Raw genomic sequence first — 21110 nt, forward strand, 5'->3', positions numbered from 1 at the left:
TTGATGTCACTTTTTTGGTGCTTCACACACACCACACATTGAAGACAAACATTAGTAATGTTAGTGAATTAGAATATAAAGCTGGCCACTTCTATATTAGCATTTTTTAATGATTCAATCTAGTACTTCTGAAAACCCATACTGTACTATACGGAGGTCAAACAGTTGTATCTTATATTAACTATGATCTTCTGGAACACGGAACATAGAATAATACAGTTGGAAAGGATCATGGAGGTCTTCTAGTCAACCCCCCTGCTCAGTATCAATATATCATGCTTTTTAAAAAGCCATTTCTCTATTTGAAGCACTTATTTAGGAAATGTGTATGCATGATGCAACTGGGAATACAGGGGGAGTCCCCTAACACTGCCTGAAACTTAGGAAACCCTTTTAAAAAGTTAGCATTCCACAAAAATCATGAAAGAGGCAAAAACAAAAAAAATTAACAGCTTCATGGGAAACAATAAAAATAGAAAACAATAGTAATATCAGCAGACAAGATGGAAAAAAGTAACTTTCTGTTATGCCTCAATATCAATATCTATCTATAAATCGATATCTATATCTACGTATCAGGGCCCAAAGAGAAAATATCTGCTGGGAACTCCACATAGGCGTCAGGAATGGCATCTGGTCAGTAAACATTCAGCTCCATTTAGTCACCCCACCCCCACCCCAAAGGGATTACAGGGTCGTAAAAAGAATATATAAGTGTGCAACAATATTTCTAGGGCTCACTGACACCATATATTTACAAAGCTGAATTAGTGGAGTTCTGCAGAGGTAATGGAAACTGAAGATGGCTCTGTGAAAGTGGTGCTAACAACTGTAGCAAAGATCAAAAAACTTATGAGTAAACTTCTTTGTATATTTATTTATTCTTAATTATATTCTTATTTGTTTAGCTAATTTATTGGCTACCTATCTTACCACAGAGTAACTCCTTTCTTTTTCTTCTTGCATTTTCTATCCTTTCTTTCAACTGTACAGCATTTTAAGTTTTGTTTGTGTTAGTTTTTACTACTGTAATTAAAATTCTTAATACAAATTATATTTAATACAGAGATTGGGGAGATTGGGAAGGGAGAACAGAAAATAGACCTAAATGATCAAAAGACTAAACAACTTGGCCCAAGTGGCAAGAAACCGTTGAAGGAATATTTCAGATCATTCAAATACGGACACGCTTCCGTAATGAATTCACTTTATATGAAAGTGGAAAATTCCTCTTTTCAGTTTTCAAGATGCATATACCCAAGATGAGTATTAAAGATACTTTACTGGAAATCTCACCCCCTCCCCAAAGTTGAATTAGCAGCCTTGCAGTTAGAAAGTACTGCTGTTAGATTCAACGACGTGATTTCCAAGCAAGTTTCTTTCCAAACACTTTCAATCGAGTACCGCATTTAAAAGGTAGCACTCTATTTCAGGGGTCTTCAAACTTGGCCCTTTTATGACTTGTGGACTTCAACTCCCAGAATTCCTCAGCCAGCTTTGCTGGCTGAGGAATTCTGGGAGTTGAAGTCCACAAGTCATAAAAGGGCCAAGTTTGAAGACCCCTGCTCTATTTCTATCACCTGTCTTTTAAGACACTTTTTTTTTCACCAAAGACTACAATTCCCAGGAAGCAGCGCAATCATCAACCCACATTGCATCGTACAAATGGAAACGCCCAGGATGGGGCAGCCATTACCGGCCAAAAAAAAAAAAGCCTGAGCATCGCTCGAAAAAAAATCCGCCCTTCCCCGCCTCCGCGGAAGACCGACTGATGCAACTGCAAACAAAGCTTGCTCCAATAGCTAGCGGCCGACGTGCCTGCTCAGCAGCTGATTGAAGGAGAGGGCGAGGAGGCCACACCCTCTCGTTCGGATTGGCTGAGGGATTATCTTTGTCCTGCGCTTTGCCACGGCTTCTATTCACCCCCTCTGCCCCGATCCTGAACGAGCCACGTGGGAGTATCAGGTTTGTTCGCTAGGGCAGCGTTTCCCAACCTTAGGAACTTGAAGATGCGTGGACTTCAACTCCCAGAATTCCCCAGCCAGCTATGCTGGCTGGGGAATTCTGGGAGTTGAAGTCCACGCATCTTCAAGTTCCTAAGGTAGGGAAACACTGTGCTAGGGGGTAAGTGGGCTCCGTAGAGATGCACCCTCTTGGGGGGGGGGGGCTGGGTCAGGGGAGAACCTGAAGATATGGAAAGGATCGATCCGCCATGCAAAGGGAATGGAAGATCGCCTTCAGGGAACGGGGACGGTAGGATGGGCAGGCAGAAAAGCAGAGCAGCAGCTGGGAGGTGGAGCCGGCTCTAAGAAGGGAACGAGATTAAGCGAGCTGTGATGTCAAGTTGAGGGTGAGCGAGTGTCAGCCAGGGATCCTGCAGTAGCCCTTCTAAACTTTTTTTTTTTTGTTCCAGATACTTGAATCTATCCATTCCCGAACTCCAGTGCCAAACCTGAAGACGCTTCCTGTATTTTGCAAGAATTATATTGCTATCGCCGGCACGTTTGGCTGGTATTCTCAATTTTTTTTTATTTTTATATACCAGGGATCCATTAGGTCACTTCTAGAAACTTGTTACCATGAGTGTGGGATTCATCGGTGCTGGGCAGCTCGCCTTTTCCTTAGCGAGGGGCTTCACGGCAGCAGGTAGGCAAGTGCGAGAAATTGGAACTGATTTAGTACAATAAACTCACTGGTACATCGGTGTCGCATTTATTTCTGCAGCTTTCTTACAAGTTTGCACAGTATGTTAGATGTCGTGTGATTTGTTTGCTTATAGTTTAGTGTATTGTGCAGACCAAATCAATTGGGTTATTCAATTAACCATATGTAATCAAGTAACGTGCACGTAATAACTTAAATGTGATATTTCTGAAACATTAGAAATGGTATTATTTTTTTACCTGGTCACTTGTGGTATCTGTCTCTCAGGTCTTTATTTTTTCCTTGACTCAAGCATACTTTGTATGTGCGTAATGGTACTTATTGTAATGAAAACAGTGCTACTTTTGTTCGATTACAATAGCACTAGATACAGGTTTGAAGCTAATCCCCTTTTGGATTTTGGAATTCATGTTACCACTCTGTCCAGATTAACTTCTTACAATATTTACTGCAGTATATGCATTATTGGGGAAATGTTAATTAACAAGATACAAGCAGATATATGTATGTTATATTTTTAGGAGAATCCAAATTGCATTTAAATACTAATATAGCAATCAGACAGCCCCTTCTAATTTCTAGGAGGTTTTTTTTTACTTCTTACGAAATAGTATAATTACAGGCTAGAAGAGTGGCTTACTGGTCATGGAAAAACTGCAAACATTGCAAAAGATAGCACAGATCTTTCCACAGATTTAAAAAAGTTCTCAAGGGTGTAGTTTGACATGAACTTTGCCTGCTTATATATTAAACTTAGTTTTGAATGTTCCTTTACTTTTAAAAAAATAGCAATAAATTTCACTTAAAAATATGAAAATCTACAATTGGATAAGAGGTAGTAAAAATTATACTGACTGAAAAACAGAATGGGTGTACTGAGAAGGGATATGAAGATAGTGACAAGAATAAAATGAAAACACAGGAGGCAGTGAGAGCAGGTAATGCCTGGCTCCAACAAACTTGATTGTACAGTATAGCAGGGGTCCCCAATCCCCAGTCTGTGGAGTTGTACTGGGCTGCGGCATGCCAGCAACCTGGCCGCACAAACAAGCAAAGCCCCATTTGTGGGATACAGGTAGCACCCAAGCACCTTCCAGTGTGTGGAAAAACCCTCTCTCCATGTAACTGGTCCCTGATGCCCAAAAGGTTGGGAACTTTTACAGTATAGGACTACCACAGCTGGGCAGCAGAAATTTAGTCCATCACTAGATGGCAGTAAAGAAATATTTAAAAAGATCTTTTAGTGTCCTCTCAGTGGTCTTCTAGGTTTGTTTAGTTGGCTATTGTAAACCTAAAAGGAAAAAAAGGCTTTCATGCAACTAGGGAGGGGAGATCCCTTTGAGTCAAGTGGCCAAGCAGGAGGGAGAAGATTATACTTTAAATAGAGGAGGGAACCCCTCACATGGGCCTACATTGTTGCAATAACATGGGAGAAATGGCTGGGTGACCTTCCTCTTCCCTTTCTCTCAGCCTGGTGGGATTCTGATCTGAACTCTCTCAGCACTGGAGGAGCCCATCTAAGAGGGGCTGTGAAACACTGTGCCTCTGATAATAAGACCTGAATCAACACATAACAACAACAACAACAACAACAACAACAACAACAATAATAATAATAATAATAATAATAATAATAATAATAATAATAAAGTTGGAAGGGACCTTGGAGGTCATCTAGTCCAGCCCCCTGCTCAGGCAGGAAACCCTATACCATTTCGGACAAATGGCTGTCCAGTCTCTTCTTAAAAACTTCCAGTGTTGGAGCATTCACCACCTCTGGAGGCAGGTTGTTCCACTGGTTAGTTGTTCTAACTGTCAGGAAGTTTCTCCTTAGTTCCAGGTTGCTTCTCTCCTTGACTAGTTTCCATCCGTTGCTTCTTGTCCTGCTTTCAGGTGCTTTGGAGAATAGTTTGACTCCATCTTCTTTGTGGTAGCCCCTGAGATATTTGAACACTGCTATCATGTCACCCCTCACCCTTCTCTTCATTAAACTACACATACCCAATTCCAGCAACCGTTCCCTATATGTTTTAGCCTCCAGTCCCCCAATCATCTTTGTTGCTCTTCTCTGTACCCTTTCTAGAGTCTCGACTTCTTTTTTACATCGTGGTGACCAAAACTGGATGCAGTATTCCAGGTGTGGCCTTACCAAAGCATTGTAAAGTGGTATTAGTAGTACTTGAATAAGATGTAGGAAGCTATAGCAAAATAAAACGCAATATTTATTTTTCTAGGGATTTTGGCAGCCCACAAGATAACAGCAAGCTCACCAGACACTGATCTCCCGACAGTAACAGGCTTGAGGGTAGGTTATAGCATTTGAAATATTAAAATGCTTCTTTTCTGCTCTCAAAACTCTCATAAAACTCTTGGTAGCTGTATGTTTGTATACTGAACTCTACATGAAATGCACACTGCTTTGATTGATCTTAATGACTCCTGGCAGTGAATCCAACTAACAAATCAGGTGTTTTTTTTGGTTTTTCTTGCTTAGCTTGACAAGAAAGTTGCTGGTTCATGTAGGAACAACTCATATCCTGATGCCAAGAACAAAACTGTGGCACCAGTTGAGCTTGTTCCAAGATGAATAAAGTAGAATTCCTAGTTTGTACATCATAGTCAACCGCAGAGCATACAATTTTTTTAACTATGATTACTAGCAGAGAAATCCAATGGATTTTTTAAAATTATTTTAATTCCATTTATATCCTGCCCTTCTCCGAAGACTCAGGGCGGCTTACAAGCTTAGCAGTAGCCTTCATTCTATGTATATGCCTGCTTATTAGGGCTTTCACCACCACCCCCCCCCAAGCAGCATTATTACAAAGTCAGCTTAATTGCCCCCAACAATCTGGGTCCTCATTTTACCTACCTCAAGGATGGAAGGCTGAGTCAACCTTGAGCCTGGTGGGATGCGAACCTGCACTAATTGCAGGCAGCTGGTGTTATTTAAGGAGGCATTAGCCCACTGCTCCACCAACGACTCTGACTCTGACTCTGATGAGATAGCAACAACAGGGAGCAGCATACCTCTAGTGGTAAAGCAGAATACTGGCTTTTAGTTCAAATAAGAACATGGGCATTCCACACTTCATCCATGTACTGAGATAGTTTAGACTTTTTTAGCTCTGATATTTTGTCTGTAGGAACTAATCTTCCCAGTTAGAACTTTTTCTGTTATTAGAATTGGGATACATTTCTTTCATATAAAAAAGAAAAACTGAGAGAAAATAGTAGGACTACATGTTACTCAGAAAAGGATATCCAGGTGATCCTCAAGGCATAACAGGCAATTTAATGTATGTTTGAAATTACAACAGACTACCCAAAATCACACATGGCCCCATTTCAAAGTTATGATGGCTGCAGCAGGCCTGCAGTCCCTCCATCCCATCTGGTGAAATCACTTGGACCTCCTTCTGATACAGCCATCATGCCTCATACTTACCTTCTGAAGCTCTCTGGACCTCATGTTGTGGAAGGCAAGCAGGCCATGTGTCCCTGGGTCACACAGTAGTGATCCAAATGTGGCTGCCATTTTGTCTTGCCCATTTATGGGCAGGACAAAATGGCAGCCACCAAAGAAATTTCTTCATTTTGTTACAGAGACTTTTGAATTTTGGAGAAAGCTTCTGCAGCACTGCAGAGCTTGGTAAGGTAGCAAAATGAAGCAATTTGTCCCACAGATGTGTGGCTGCAATCCAAATGCAGCAACCTGAATACAGCTGCCATTTTGTGGGTGGGACAAAATGGCAGCCACTTTTGGAACTGCCATGTGGCCACGTGAAAAAGGAAGTCATATCAGCAGTCTGGAAGGCCTCACAGCTCTTCAAAAGGTAAGTGAGAAGAAGGGTATTTGGCTTGGTGGGGTGGAAATCAGATCAGGGAGGACCTGGTGGGAATGGGAAAAGGTATATGAGAACCCAAGGCATGGAAAGTGGAGCATGGAGCGTCAGTGGTGGGGGAGGACCTGGAAGGGCCAGGGCAGGCAGGCCTGGGCCTGTATGAGACTTCCAAGAGGCTCCCCTGTCCAGAAGGCACCACATAGCAAACTGCATGTTCTTTTTGTTTATGTTTCACATGGGACAGGAATGGGGTGGGGGGATTTTTCGTTAGGTGACACCTGACAACTACCATGCAATATGACCATAATTCTCGAGGCCTGCCTATACTTTGATAGTTCTTTTTTCATTTGAAAAATAACTTTAGGATGAGATATGTTAGTGTGGAAATACTTGTTAGAAGGAAGATATAATCCTTTTTTATTTATTTCAAGGGCATGTCTTCTGTTGCAAATAGATATTTTAAAACATATGGAGCAGTTTTGATGCATCCAATCACCACCTTATGGTGGCATTGCTAAGGAATTACATGTTACATTTGTGTCCATAACACACTGTTTAATCCTTAGATTCTATCTTTAGGAGCATCATATTGTTAGAAACTAGTTGAAACCATACCCGTTTTTAAACTGCAGAATGTTTGAGTTGGTTTTAATTATAAAATATATTTATACAATTTTCATATATAAATACTAGAGTCATCATAGCATATAGTAAAACAGCATTACCATAAGTACTAAAATTGAATATATATCTAGATACTGAACACATTCCAAACAGGATATATGATTCTTCCCAAGAAGTTCTTTTCTATCCCTGTTTGTCTGCAAGCTGGTGCAAGTTATTTCCATCCAAAAACCTCACCCCAACCCCAGTAGTCAAAACAGCTGAATCTCTACTTTTGCCTCATTTTTTCGCCCAATTAAAATCAAAATACTGTATGAGATTATTTTGGCTTTAATCCATCACAGTTACCGTATTTGTCTTTAGTTCTAGGAAAATAAATATGTGCCCAACCTTGCCTGGTTCCTTGTTTAATCTAATTGTTCTTGTTATAAATTCAGCACAAAGAAAGAAATGCTTCAACAATTGCTATGCAAATTCTTAATTCCAGAAAATGGGTGTAAATTTCACCATAAGCAACAAGGAGACAGTTAAAAACAGTGATGTCCTGTTTCTGGCAGTAAAACCACCCATAATTCCCTTTATCTTGGATGAAATTGGCTCAGACATAGAAGATCGACATATTGTAGTCTCATGTGCTGCTGGTGTTACTATCAACTCAATTGAAAAGGTGAGAATCAGCACTCATCTGTATTACGTTTCTTGGGCCTAGATTTGTGCAAGGTTAGGGCAGCTAACAGATATTTCTGAAGAACAAACTAATAATGGGTGTGGTGACAGTGCAATGAATATAATTGCTTTGCTTATATAGAAAGAAGAGGAAACACTGTTGTATCTCTGGTTAGTGACCTAGTAAATATTGTAAGTAAGCTGGTTATATCCTGAATGAATTGGCATTAATAAATTATGTTTATCATCCAGAATAAAATACCATAAATTGTTCTAAATTAGCATAAACTATTGTGAATTAATATTATAAATTATGAATATTACCATGGATAAACTATTAGCGTTAGTAATGAGTATTACCCAGATGAAGTATCATGAATTAGTAACTCATAAATTGATGAATTATCTTGGAGAAATTATTATAAATTATGATTATTCTGGATAATATACCATAAATCATTACCCTGGAACAGTTATCTTATATTATCATAAATCATAATTATCCCAGATACATTATCATAAATTATTGCACTGGATAAGTTTTTATAAATTATGATTCTTAACCTGGATAAATTAGCATGAATTACTAAATTAGTATGAGTTAATAAATTATGGTTAATGATCTGAATAAATTAACATAACTTGTTCTACATTAGTATATAATTAGTAAATTATTCTGATTTAATTATAATATGCCTAATTGTCATAAATTGTGAGAAATTATAGTATGCCACCCTGTAGACATTCCTTAAATTTCAGATGGAGCTATTGGGCAGGTGTCACTAATGTATAACTTGGCTTTTCTCTACTTGGCATTTCCCAATGTGTTGGGATTACAACTCCTAGAATGATCAGTCCCTCAGTTAGGAAAATGGCAGGCTTCCACAGTGGGAAAAATAAGACATCCCCCCAAAATAAGACCTAACACCTCTTTTGGAGGCAAAAAATATAAAACCGGATCTTATTTTCGGGGAAGCACGGTATGAAGAGACATTCTATGGGTTCCAAATGAACATGCACTGATTCTTTACTACCTGTCTGTAACCTGACAGGGTTGGATTTGCTGGAGCACTTGTCAGATCTAAAAAATTTTTAAGTTCTGAATTAAGTATCCTCAATTGTTTCTCTTATTTTGTGTCTCAAGAAACTTTCTACCTTCTGCCCCACCCCAAAAGTGATCAGGTGCATGACCAACACACCAGTCATTGTGCGGGAAGGGGCCACCGTTTATGCCACAGGCTCGCATGCAGAAGTGGAAGATGGGAAGCTCTTAGAACAGCTGATGGCAAGCGTGGGCTTCTGCACTGAAGTGGAAGAAGATTTGATAGATGCTGTGACGGGACTCAGTGGCAGTGGACCTGCTTATGTATGTGCCATATATTTCCTTTAGTCTTCAAAAAGGATATAAAAGATTTGGGGTGGGGTGGGGATAGGGTTATATGCGGAAGTGTAGCTAACATCTTACGCCATATCTGATTTTAAGAGAAGGCAGATTGGCTTGCAGTATTTCAGAATGAAGCTTTATAACCAAGTGTTTGATTTCCTAGATATCATTAGAGCCGGACCACCTTGGAATAGGTGGTCTATTCCAATCTGTCCTAGGCTACCCACAAGGATCCACTGGTAAAATTCTGGGATACTGGTAGTCCTCAACTTACAATGGTTTGTTTAGCGACTGTTCGAAGTTACAATGGCCCTGAAAAAGTGACGTACGACCATTTTTCACACTTACGACCATTGCAGCATCACCATGGTCACATGTTCCAAATCAGATGCTTGACAACTGACTCATATTTTTGATGGTTGCAGTGTGCTCAGGTCATATGACCCCTTTTGTTACCTGATAAGCAAATTCAAAGGAGGAGCCATATTCACTTAACAACCATGTGACTACCTTAACCACTGCAGTGATTCACTTAACTACGGCAAGAAAGGCCATAAAATGGGGCAAAATTCAACAGCTGTCTCATAGCAACATAAATGTTGGCTCAGTTGTGGTTGTAAGTTGAGGACTACCTGTACAGCTGTTGCCTCAGACTGTGCTGATTGTGAATTCTTGACTTTGTAGCTGCAGCACGGTTAGAGGGCACTGAATTGAGGAACTCTGATTTAAATAATCAGAAAAATACATTGCATTGTTATGTTGCACAGGTGATCCAGAGGAATAATTATATGGTCAAATTTTTATTTCTCTTTAACTATTGATTTCCTAGGCATTCACAGCCCTGGATGCCCTGGCAGATGGAGGTGTGAAGATGGGCCTTCCTCGTAGACTAGCTGTCCGATTGGGAGCTCAAGCCTTGTTGGTCAGTATCTTAGCTTGTAATCATCAGAATGGTCATTATGACTACTCTGCTTCCTGATATTTGATAGGAAAAAAGTCACATTACTGTATTTTTTTAAAAGCTGGTGTTTGAAATTCAAAGAAGCGCCCTGGGTACCACCCAGCAATTAAAGTACAAAGAAACAGACAAACTACTGGATCATTCAGTCACGTGTGAGACAGGTTACATTTTTTTCTAATTCAATGGCTAATTTGCAGTGTTAAGGAAAAATTTTTTATCTGCCCTGATTTTCATTTTCTCCCTCAAAGATCCAGCTATAAATATAGGTTAAAGTAACATATTGCTGCTATCCTCTAAGTTGCCTTTGTCTTGTCTATCCAATACCTAGGGAGCTGCCAAAATGCTGTTGGATTCTGAGCAGCATCCTGGACAGCTTAAGGACAATGTTTGCTCACCAGGAGGTGCTACCATCTATGCTCTCCACTTTCTAGAGAGTGGTGGTTTCCGCTCACTGCTCATCAATGCTGTGGAGGCATCCTGCATCAGGACACGGTATGCTTGCACAGCGCAAAAAGAAATGCCCTCATCCACTCACCCCTCTTGAGCTACGTTCTCTGATTTGTTAATCCATTCTCTGTCTTCAACAGGGAACTACAGTGCTTAGCTGACCAAGAGAAAGTTTCCCCAGCTGCCATTAAGAAAACCTTAATGGATAAAGTGAAATTAGAGTCTTCCTCTACCAGCAAGGTCAGCCTATTCAACAAGAAGAATCCTGGCAACAAGAAGTACTAAAGAAACCCAGGCCTTTGCCTGAACCTGTTTTCTTTTTCTTTGAACACAGATTATTTTAAAGTGGGATGTATAGAAGGAGACGTACCCTGGATTCGAGATGTTGAGAGAAAGGCATTTAAATTTCCAGAAGTAATTATTAAGGTAGAATAGATAGGGCAGTGTTCTTGGGGACTGAAAGGAAAGTTTGCTAAGCACATTGATTTGTGCTTTAGATTGTAAGTCTTCAGAGAAAGGGCGGGATATAAATGGGATTTTTTTAAAAAAGTAGTTTTTTTCAGCCATTTCTCTTAGGGAGGAAACTACAGCAGTCTTCTTTTGAACTTGACAGATGATTTGTTTACGTTTTTCAGTCCTAATTTTCCTCCAAAGTTCTTCTTTCCTAGTTAATCTCACAGCAGTTTTGCACAACAGGTGACCCAGAGAAATAATTACATAGTCAAACAGAAAGCTATATCCAAATATTTCCAAGTCTTGTTCACGTGCATTCATTCATTCATTCATTCCTTATTTCATTCCTCCTTTCTCTCTCTCTCTCTCTCTCTCTCTCTCTCTCTCTCTCTCTCTCTCTCTCTCACACACACACACACACACACACACACACACACACACACACACGGTAGAAGCAGAATCTTCGGATCTTGTTTCTGCAGTGTCTCATTTTAATTCTTCACTGCTCTCAGGTTTCATATAGGTTATTTGTCTGAACTTATCACATGTTATACGCTGCAAAAAGTATCTATAGTAAATCTATAATCTCTTCGTTCCATAAGAACATAAGAATCTTTTAAACAGAGCAGTCTGATTCTCCATTTGGTCACATATTGTATCTACTCTGTCTGGCAGCAACTTTCCAGTCTTTAGCAGAGCTCTTTCTCATTTCTTGCTACCTAAATTGGATTTGCCCAAGATTTCAATCTTTCATTTTCATGCAGGTAATTTGCAAACTTCTAGTACATAAACTATAAGAAATCCCATATAGATTCTGAATCTGCTATTATGCCTAGATAGAAGCTATTCAAATTGTATGGGGATTATTTTCATAATTTTGATTTTCTTAGTGGAGTAGCTATTAACATAGAGTATTAACATTTGGCACTACAGTCAGAAATAAAAGAATGAGTAACGATTAGATCATTTGTGATCTAATCATGAATTTATTGGATTTATTCACAGCGTTCCTTTAATAGATAAAAGACAGACTGCCTAAGGCTGAAAAATGAAAAAAATATTTGTGAGGTATACCTTATAGATAGACCTGAAGTCTGAGAATTTATTATAGTGAGGTGCAGAGAAGGCAGCTCTCTTATTTCTTTTAATGCCAGAGTCTTTCTTTACTAAAATGTTCCCTGCCCTTTCTAGCAGATGGATATTGTTGTGTTATATATTGCTTCTGAGTAAAAAAAAATTCTACTGAGGAAAGCAGAACTTAGCTTTTTCTGTAGAACTTAAGTCTCTCTATATCCTGGAGGCAGACATGTGTTCTGGGCTAATTGGTAGCTTCAGCATGCAGGTCCTCCTAAAGAGCCCAAAGATTGTGAAGGTGTCGGTAGTGATTGTTCCCACAAAAAACTCAAGGGCAGAGCTTTTGTGAATGAGCCAAACTATGGATTCATTCTTTCCCAAGAGCTTAGCAACAACCATTCTGTCTTTAAACAAACCTCCTTGTTACATCTGAACTCAGGAAACTGCTTAAATAATAAAGTGACAATGATTCAGAATTAAACTATTTCCAAAGAAATATGAAGCAAGACTCTCTTGGGATGAAGCTTTTGCCTGTTTTTTATGACTACCCAAATGGTCAAAGAATTAGAGGAGAAAATATTTTTGCTCTAGGTCAGTGGACCGGTACCTGGCCATAGCACGCCAGCAACTGGGCCACACAAACAAGATGCAGGCAGCACACAAAACCACGCACCCTCCGGTCCATGGAAAAACCTCTATGGAACCAGTCCCTGGTGCCCAAAAGGTTGGGGACCTTTGCTCTAGGTACTTGCTGCAATTTTTAGATACTATTTTTCTGGAAATCTTATGTGTAGAACACTGATAATCTGTATTCCTCAATTATGTTTGACTATATCTGAAGGTTGATTGCAATGTCAACACCCCACCGCCCTGTGCGCTCCCACAGAGAGGGCCTCCTCAGGGTGCCACCGCTCAAGGAATGTCGGCTGGTGGCCCCCAGGGGGAGGGCATTCTCAGTGGGTGCGCCAGCCCTCTGGAACTGCTTACCAACTGAAATCCGGATGGCCCCCGACCTCCGCACCTTCCGGCGCGACTTAAAGACTTACCTATTCCAGCAGTCCGGCCTGGCCTGATAGCTCTGATAGCTCTGATAGCTCTAATTGGGGTCCCAGTTTGTTTTGTTCTGATTATTGTTTTTCAATACTGTTTCATTATGTTGCCTATCTTACTCTGTACACCGCCCCGAGTCCCTCGGGAGAAGGGCGGTTTATAAAAACAAACAAAACAAATAAATAAATTAAAGTGCTCAGTGGCTGAAACCTCATGTGTTTTCTTTCTTGCCTTCCCTTCAACAACAAACTCAATCATCAGTCAAAAGCCTTGCTTTTGCCACATCCCTGAATGGCAGAAATGGAACAAAATTTGGCTGAGAGAAAAAAATACAGTGGAGTACTGCCTGTCAGCAACTTGGAAAACTGATAAAGATCTGATTGTAATGATAAGGTCGGTTTTGAATTTAGAACACAGCTGACAACTTATATGTAAGAAATATATATTATATAGAAAATTTAGATTATCACATGCCTGTACGATTGAAGCTGATATATAAAAATAAAGCAATTAATATGATTTGTTTCTAGGTTTTTACTGGATTTTTGGGTTTATTTTGGTGCTATGAAAGAGGGTCAGTTTTGGAAGAATCTGAAAGACACATAGCTTTTCCTTCTCACTCCAATTCTTCAGTCTGATTTTCTCATTTGAATGTTGGTGTGTAAGTTTTCCAAATGGGATAGCTAGTCTATTATCCAAGCAGATGGGAATCGCTTCCAAACAGTTATGGCTGATTTATTTCTTTCTCAAAATGTGACATAAAAATATTTGGTCTTTTTAGTCTATAAAATCATATACACATAGTTATATTTTATGACATAAAACCTGTAATTTGTATTGGCTATGGTTTCACAAGATTAATGTGCTTGTTTTATTTGAAGAACTTTTCATTTTTCTTCAGTTACTTTTTATATAAGTAAAGAAAAAGGAAAAAATCAATTAGAAAACAAAAAGTGCGGACTCCTCCCCCAAGATGTCAGCTGAACAGTAGGAATTTTTCTTTCTCCTATCAACGATCGATTTTGCTGCCAAAGCTGATTCTTTGGCAGTGCTGCTCCCAAGATTTGAATGGGAGCATGTAGGAATGACCCAAGATAGCTTTCGGATGAATCCACCTGGGAAGAGGAATCTTGAAGATTGCAGTTTCTTATGGGAGCAATTGGGAAGTCACTGGTCATCCATCTTTTCTCTGGCAGTTCATTTTCTTAAGCATGCCTAGGTTTTAATTTCATTTTTTGAAGTTTCTGTTTTTCTTCTTATCTTTAAAAGTTGACTGGCTGGTTGAATGCTGATTTATTTTAACCTCCGGTTGGACTCTATTTAATAGGGGGGGTTGTTCCCCCCCAAAATAGAAAATAAATAGAAATTCTTTCATGCAGAACTCCTCTAGCTCACACATATTAGTATCTTTGCATGCAATGTTTACCTTATGGATTTTCAGTATTTTAGTCCAGAGACCATGACTTTCATTCCAAAATCTTCACTTTTAAATGCTTCATGGTTTAGTTTATATGTTTTGGATTGTTTTGCTGCAATAAGCAACCGCTTCAGATTCAATTTCTTCACTGACTATCAGACGTCTGGTAACAACTTTCCAGTTTAACATATTTTATTAAAAAGCATAAGCTTTCATGACCTACTCTCCATCAGATGCATGGAGTGTAGCTAAGTTTATGGAAGATTAAAATTGAGATTATGTGGGTGAAAGGAGAAGACAATGTCATTATGGAGGTTTTACATGAGACATAAATACCTTGCTGATTAACAACTATATGTTAAAAATCTACTGTTTATCTCCTCTTACAATAGCTTCACTGATTATAGAATATTATGTTTAGGATATGTTGAGACTGTATTCAGTTGAATCCATCCTTTCTTCCACAAACACAATATTTCTTCTGCCACTATAATATAACCTCAAAGCATAATACAGCAACCCCTGTGCTTAACAGTTGGCAAGATGTTCTTTCAAATACGACACCCTTTTCTCTCCCAATCAATCTAGTGTGGTTCTGACTGAAGAGTTTTTCAGTTGGGGCATCCTCTATGTTCATAGGATTTAAAATAAAATAAGAATGGAACAATAAGAATAAGAATAGAAATAGAAAATAGAATAGAATAGAATAACAGTTGGAAAGTACCTTGAAGGTCTTCTAGTCCAAACCCTGCTCAGGCAGGAAATGTTGTGATTCAGGGTCAGCCTGTGGGTTCGGCAGTTGGGTCGGACGATTCAGAGGAGGAGGAGGGGGGTGTTGGAGACCTTGCTGATGATGGCCTTGGGGCTCTGCAGAGCCCTCAGCCAGGCCCCTCCCATCTGGTCACGACGCAGACCCAGCTGTGTGAGCCTGACAGCGTGGATGAAGATGACCCACAGCTGGCCCTGTTCAAGGACGCCCGACGCAAGAGGCAGTCAATCAGGAGTAAACAGAGGAAGGCAATGGGGCACCTCGGAAGGAGGTAGAGAGAAGCCACGCCCTGAACTGTTTAAAAGGGGAATGTGTGGGAGGGCTGGTTTGCTGAAGGCAACCGTTTGAATAGCTCCTGTTTCATGGTTCGTGTTTGCTCTCTTTGCTCTGTTTGCTCTGTTTATGTTTTTATGTTAATAAATTTGGCAGGCTTAGTTCCAGCCTCTTGCCTTCTTGTAAAAGGAGTTGTCCCTGCCTTTTCTGCAGGCCGGTAGTAGGCTGGTACAGAACAGTTTGCCTTCAGCCTCCCACCCCTTATTATTATTATGGAGCAGCTACGTGCTGAGAATGCCCAGCTCGCCCAGCAACTCGCTTTGTTGGCAGCTCAGGTGGCTCAATTGCAAGCTCAGGTCCATGCTGCACCCCCACCATCACCCCCACCCAGGAGAAAATGCCAAGTTGCGATGCCAGATAAATTTACTGGCAATCCAGAACTGTTTCCTGCTTTCCTGGGACAATGCCAGTGACCGGGATAAGGTGGGGTTTGTGTTAAACCTTCTTTCGGGTGATGCAGCTCGTTGGGGCACGCCTCTGCTGGCATGCCTCTGCTGGCTCAACCTAGTCCATTGTTGGACAACTTTGTGGGGTTTTATGATCATATGCGTCTGATGTATGAGGACCCTATAAAGATGCAGACTGCTACTCGACACCTGAAAGCTCTGAGGCAGGGTCAACATCCCCTACAGGGCTATATCAGTGATTTTCGGCTGCTTAGCTAGGATTCCGCCTGGAATGAGGCTGCACTTGTGAATGCCTTCCAGGATGGATTGTTGGAGATGTTGGATGAGCTGGCCCGTGTGGATATTCCCTCAGACCTGAATGGGCTGATCCATCTCTGCCTGCGGATTGATGCTCGGTTGCAGCAGCGGAGGAGTCGCCGTGCCACCCCACAGACCCCTGCAGCCCCTGTTGTGTGTGAGACCCCAGTTCAAAGGGAGGAGCCAATGGAGCTGGGTGCCGCCAGGTCTCGTCTATCGGTGACTGAAATGAACAGACAACGATCGGGGGGTTGTGTTTTTACTGCGGGGACCCTGGGCATTTGGCTGCTTTTTGCCCAAAGAAGTGACAGCGGGCATCAGTGACCGAGTCTGCCCCGAGAAAGTCCCCTACTTTTCTGTCGGGAAACGCCCCAAGCCCGATCTAGACGGTGTGATAGATTGGGCGTCCCAGAACAACACTGAGCGACGTATTTCCGATGCTGCCTGTGGACCTCCACGGCATCTGATATTGGAGGCCTGTCTGATCCTTCCTGGCAAGCCAAAGGGGATTCCAGTCCATGGCTTAATTGACTCTGGGGCCACCACAAATTTTATGGACTCAGCATTTGTGGCCAAATGGGCTGTCCCCCAGTGCCCGGTGGATCCGCCCATGTTAGTGGAGACTATTGATGGTCGAGTGCTCCTGTCTGGGCCAATTATGGCCGCCACGTAACCATTATGTATGGCCATCAGTTCTCATGTGGAGGCCATCCAGTTCTATATCACCTCAGATCTGCATTTCCCCGTGGTCTTGGGACTGGCATGGCTCCGGGCGCATGACCCACAGATCTATTGGTCACAGAACTTGGTCACCTTCCCAAGCTTCAAGTGCGTGGACCACACACACCATATCTGTGCCGGCCAGGTGGAGGGTTCCCCAGGGGTTTCCCTGCCTCCTGAACTGTCCGACTTTGCTGATGTGTTCAGCGAGACAGAGGCAGATCAATTACCCCCGCACAGGCCCTATGACTGCCCCATTGATTTAGTCCCTGATGCGCCTCTCCCAGTGGGGCGTTTGTACTCCATGTTGGACCCCGAGTTGGCTGCATTGCGGGACTTTCTGGAGAAGAATTTGGCTCGCGGTTTCATCCAGCCCTCGTCCTCGCCAGTGTCTGCACCCGTGGTCTTCATTAAAAAGAAGTCCGGCGAATTGCGGCTTTGCTGCAATTATAGGAAACTCAACGCCAGGGGTGTCAAACTCAATTTCATTGAGGGCCGCATCAGCATTGCGGTTGCCCTCAAGGGGCGAGGTGGGTATGGCCAGGGTGGGCGTGGCCTACTGGGTGGGCGTGGTTAGAGTGCATATGGCCTACTGGGTGGGCATGGCCAGCTCTACATCGTTCGCATCAAGGGTGCCTATGGGGGCCTGGGCAGGAGTGGGACAGATCTGAGGGTCTCTGGCAGAAGGAGGGTCTCTGGGCCAGGGCCAAGGCAGTGGGGGCCGTTCCCTCACTTTTTCCAGGATGGCTTCACGGGCCACATGAAACCACTTTGCGGGCCGGATCCGGCCCCCAGGCCTTGTGTTCGACATGTCTGTTCAATGCCATCATGGTGCGCAATCGTTACCCGCTGCCCCTCATCCCCGAACTCTTGGACCGACTCCGGGAGGCTAAGATCTTCACGAAACTGGACCTGCGTGGAGCTTACAACCTCGTCAGGGTTCAGCCGGGTGATGAGTGGAAGACGGCGTTTGGTACTCGTTATGGACATTTTGAGTACACGCTGATGCCGTTTGGCCTGACCAATGCCCCCGCCGTGTTTCAGCATTTCATGAATGACATTTTCCGGGATTTATTGGATCAGTTTGTCATGATCTACTTGGACGACATCCTGATCTACTCCCCGTTGCATGAGGTGCACCATCAACATCTCCATCAGGTCCTGCAGCGACTCTGAGAACATCGGCTGTTTGCCAAGTTGGAGAAGTGCCAGTTCTACCGGGTGACCATCCATTTCCTGGGTCACCGCATTTCTCCTGAGGGCATCGCCATGGAGCCGAGTAAGGTTGAGTCTTTGCAGAGTTGGCAACCCCCGCGTCGCGTGAAGGATGTTCAGCAACTTCTTGGGTTCGCCAACTATTACCGAGCTTTCATCCCTGGGTTTGCTGCCTTGACAGCCACCCTCACCCGGCTCCTGCAGAAGAAGACTCGGTTCCAGTGAAACGCTCCAGAACAATGGGTTTTCCAGACTTTGAAGGAAGCCTTCATGAAGGAGCCTCCGACATTGCCATTGGGGTGGTGTTACTCCAGGCAACGACGCCCAGGGGTACCCTCTTCCCTTGCGCGTACTATTCACGAAAACTGAATCGGAGTGCAATTATACAATCTGGAAGGAGCTGCTGGCCATCAAAGTGCCGTTCAAGGCCTGGAGGCATCATCTGGAGGGAGCGCGGCATCAAATCGAGGTCCGGACGGACCATAAGAATTTGGAAAGCCTGCAGACCGCTCGGAATTTGAACGAACGCCAGATCCGGTGGTCTCTTTTCTTTGCGAGGTTCGACTTCCGAGTTCAGTACATACCCAGCGGGCACAATCAAAGAGCGGATGCTCTGTCCAGGAAGCCCGAATATTCCCGAGTGGAAGACAAGCTTCTGCCCAGGACAGTGATCCCTGTCGAGTCTTTTGCTGCGGTGTAGGAGCCGGTTGATATACGGGCTTGGATCCGGGAGGCACAGCAGCAGGAGGTGTGGGTGGCTCAGCGGAAGGAGGAGGTGGGGCCAGATTCTCCTTGGACGGTCATGGATGGACTCTTGTATTATCGTGACCGGCTCTACGTTCTGGGAGGGCCACTCAGGGGACTCATCCTCAGCCAGTGTCACGAGAACCCGGCGGCGGGGCATTTTGGCCTGTTCAAAACCCTGAACCTGGTCTCCCGTACCTTCTGGTGGCCCTGAGTCCGACACGACATCCACTCCTATGTCACTTCCTGCATCACATGCAGGCAGGCCAGGTCAGCGACAGGGGCCCCACCTGGATTACTGCAGCCCTTGCCAACACCCAAAAGACCCTGGGGGGCTGTGTCCATGGACTTTCTGACGGACTTACCCCAGTCCTCTGGTTTTACAACAGTGTATGTGGTGGCGGACATGCTGACCATGCTTACTGTCAGTCCGCGCCACTAGTTGTATGTTCATTCAGCAGGTGTTTCAGCTGCACGGCCTCCCTGATAGAGTCGTCTCTGATAGGGGGGGCAGTTTACAGCCCGCTTCTGGCAGGAGTTGATGCATGCGTTGGATATCAAGATTTGCCTCTTGTCCGCGCATCATCCTCAAACTGACGGGGGAACCGAGAAGGTCATCGGTATTCTGGAACAATATCTGCGCTGCTACATCAATCTGCAGCAGAACAATTGGGTGGACTATCTGGCCATAGCTGAGTTTCCATTCAACAATTCGCAGCACACCTCCTCACAGATGACACCGTTCTTGGCCAATGTGGGATATCACCCCCGGTTTTTCCCCCTTTCTCCCGTGGACTCACTGGAGCCGGCAGCGAACGACTTCATGGCAGAGTTACAGGCGATCCATCGATTGGTGCGACATCAGTTAGAGAAGGCCAAGGCTGATTACAAAAGGTTTGCTGATCGGTCAAGGCGAGATACGCCTCCACTATCAGTGGGAGATCGGGTCTGGTTGTCCTCCAGGAACCTACCATCAACACGGCTGGTGAGAAAGTTAGATCACCGATATTTAGGACCGTTCCCAATCAAGGCTGTCATCAATCCGGTCGCCTATCGCTTAACTCTGCCACGTTCCCTGCGTGTGCACCCAGTCTTTCATCGGTCTCTGTTGGTCCCCGAGCAACCGGCCTGTCCACTCCGCCGAGCGGAACCTCCATCAGGACCTCGTGATGGAGACAGCACCCCCGAGTACGAGGTCACCAGCATCAGGGACTCCCGTTGGCTGAAAGGTCGTTTCCAGTACCTGATTGAATGGAAAGGCTATGGACCAGAGGAGTTCACCTGGGAGGATGCGACCACCGTTCATGCCCCTGCTTTGGTGTCCGCTTTTCATGAACAATTTCCATCCCGACCGCATCCGGATCGGCAGACCTGGGGGAAGGGCCCTGCGGTGCGGGATAGTGTTGTGATTCAGGGTCAGCCTGTGGGTTCGGCAGTTGGGTCGGACGATTCAGAGGAGGAGGAGGGGGGTGTTGGAGACCTTGCTGATGATGGCCTTGGGGCTCCGCAGAGCCCTCAGCCAGGCCCCTCCCATCTGGTCACGACGCAGACCCAGCTGTGTGAGCCTGACAGCGTGGATGAAGATGACCCACAGCTGGCCCTGTTCAAGGATGCCCGATGCAAGAGGCAGTCAATCAGGAGTAAACAGAGGAAGGCAATGGGGCACCTCGGAAGGAGGTAGAGAGAAGCCACGCCCTGAACTGTTTAAAAGGGGAATGTGTGGGAGGGCTGGTTTGCTGAAGGCAACCGTTTGAATAGCTCCTGTTTCATGGTTCGTGTTTGCTCTCTTTGCTCTGTTTGCTCTGTTTATGCTTTTATGTTAATAAATTTGGCAGGTTTAGTTCCAGCCTCTTGCCTTCTTGTAAAAGGGGTTGTCCCTGCCTTTTCTGCAGGGCCGGTAGTAGGCTGGTACAGAACAGGAAACCCTATACCCTAAACAAATTTAGTCAGTTAATACATGAGAACAAAACTAACTGAGTTTTTTGTTTTCAGCATGACCATTCATGGTTTCTCTTTAGCTTCTAGAGATTATAATTGGAT

The 21110-nt window shown here is 43.5% G+C and overlaps 1 protein-coding gene across 4 annotated transcripts; it reads left to right on the forward strand.

Annotated features, from left to right (window-relative positions):
• Positions 1–1860: 1860 nt before the first annotated feature.
• On the forward strand, positions 1861–13670 carry PYCR1 (pyrroline-5-carboxylate reductase 1). 4 transcript variants are annotated; one of them, XM_083354430.1, is made up of 8 exons: positions 1861–1965; positions 2414–2646; positions 4899–4969; positions 7621–7800; positions 8944–9165; positions 10013–10105; positions 10473–10636; positions 10732–13670. In XM_083354430.1, exons 2-8 carry the CDS (start codon positions 2580–2582, stop codon positions 10874–10876), a joined length of 942 nt encoding a protein of 313 aa, XP_083210556.1. In that variant the 5' UTR covers positions 1861–1965; positions 2414–2579; the 3' UTR covers positions 10877–13670. The 4 variants fall into 4 exon arrangements, with proteins under 4 accessions (XP_083210556.1, XP_083210558.1, XP_083210557.1 ...); XM_083354432.1 differs by having other exon boundaries at positions 1924–1965; positions 2546–2646; XM_083354431.1 differs by lacking the exon at positions 1861–1965 and adding an exon at positions 2110–2350 and having other exon boundaries at positions 2546–2646.
• The last annotated feature ends 7440 nt before the right edge of the window (positions 13671–21110 follow it).

Source organism: Vipera ursinii (genome assembly GCF_947247035.1).
Source record: "Vipera ursinii genome assembly, chromosome: 2".
In the NCBI taxonomy this organism is placed as follows: Eukaryota; Metazoa; Chordata; class Lepidosauria; order Squamata; family Viperidae; genus Vipera; species Vipera ursinii.

Bases quoted from the DNA above. Each gene is read 5' to 3' on its own strand.
- PYCR1 (XM_083354430.1), top strand. From the start codon at position 2,580: ATGAGTGTGGGATTCATCGGTGCTGGGCAGCTCGCCTTTTCCTTAGCG. The intron at 2,647-4,898 runs GTAGGCAAGTGC...TTATTTTTCTAG, and splicing joins GAGGGGCTTCACGGCAGCAG to GGATTTTGGCAGCCCACAAG. The intron at 10,106-10,472 runs GTCAGTATCTTA...TCCAATACCTAG, and splicing joins TGGGAGCTCAAGCCTTGTTG to GGAGCTGCCAAAATGCTGTT.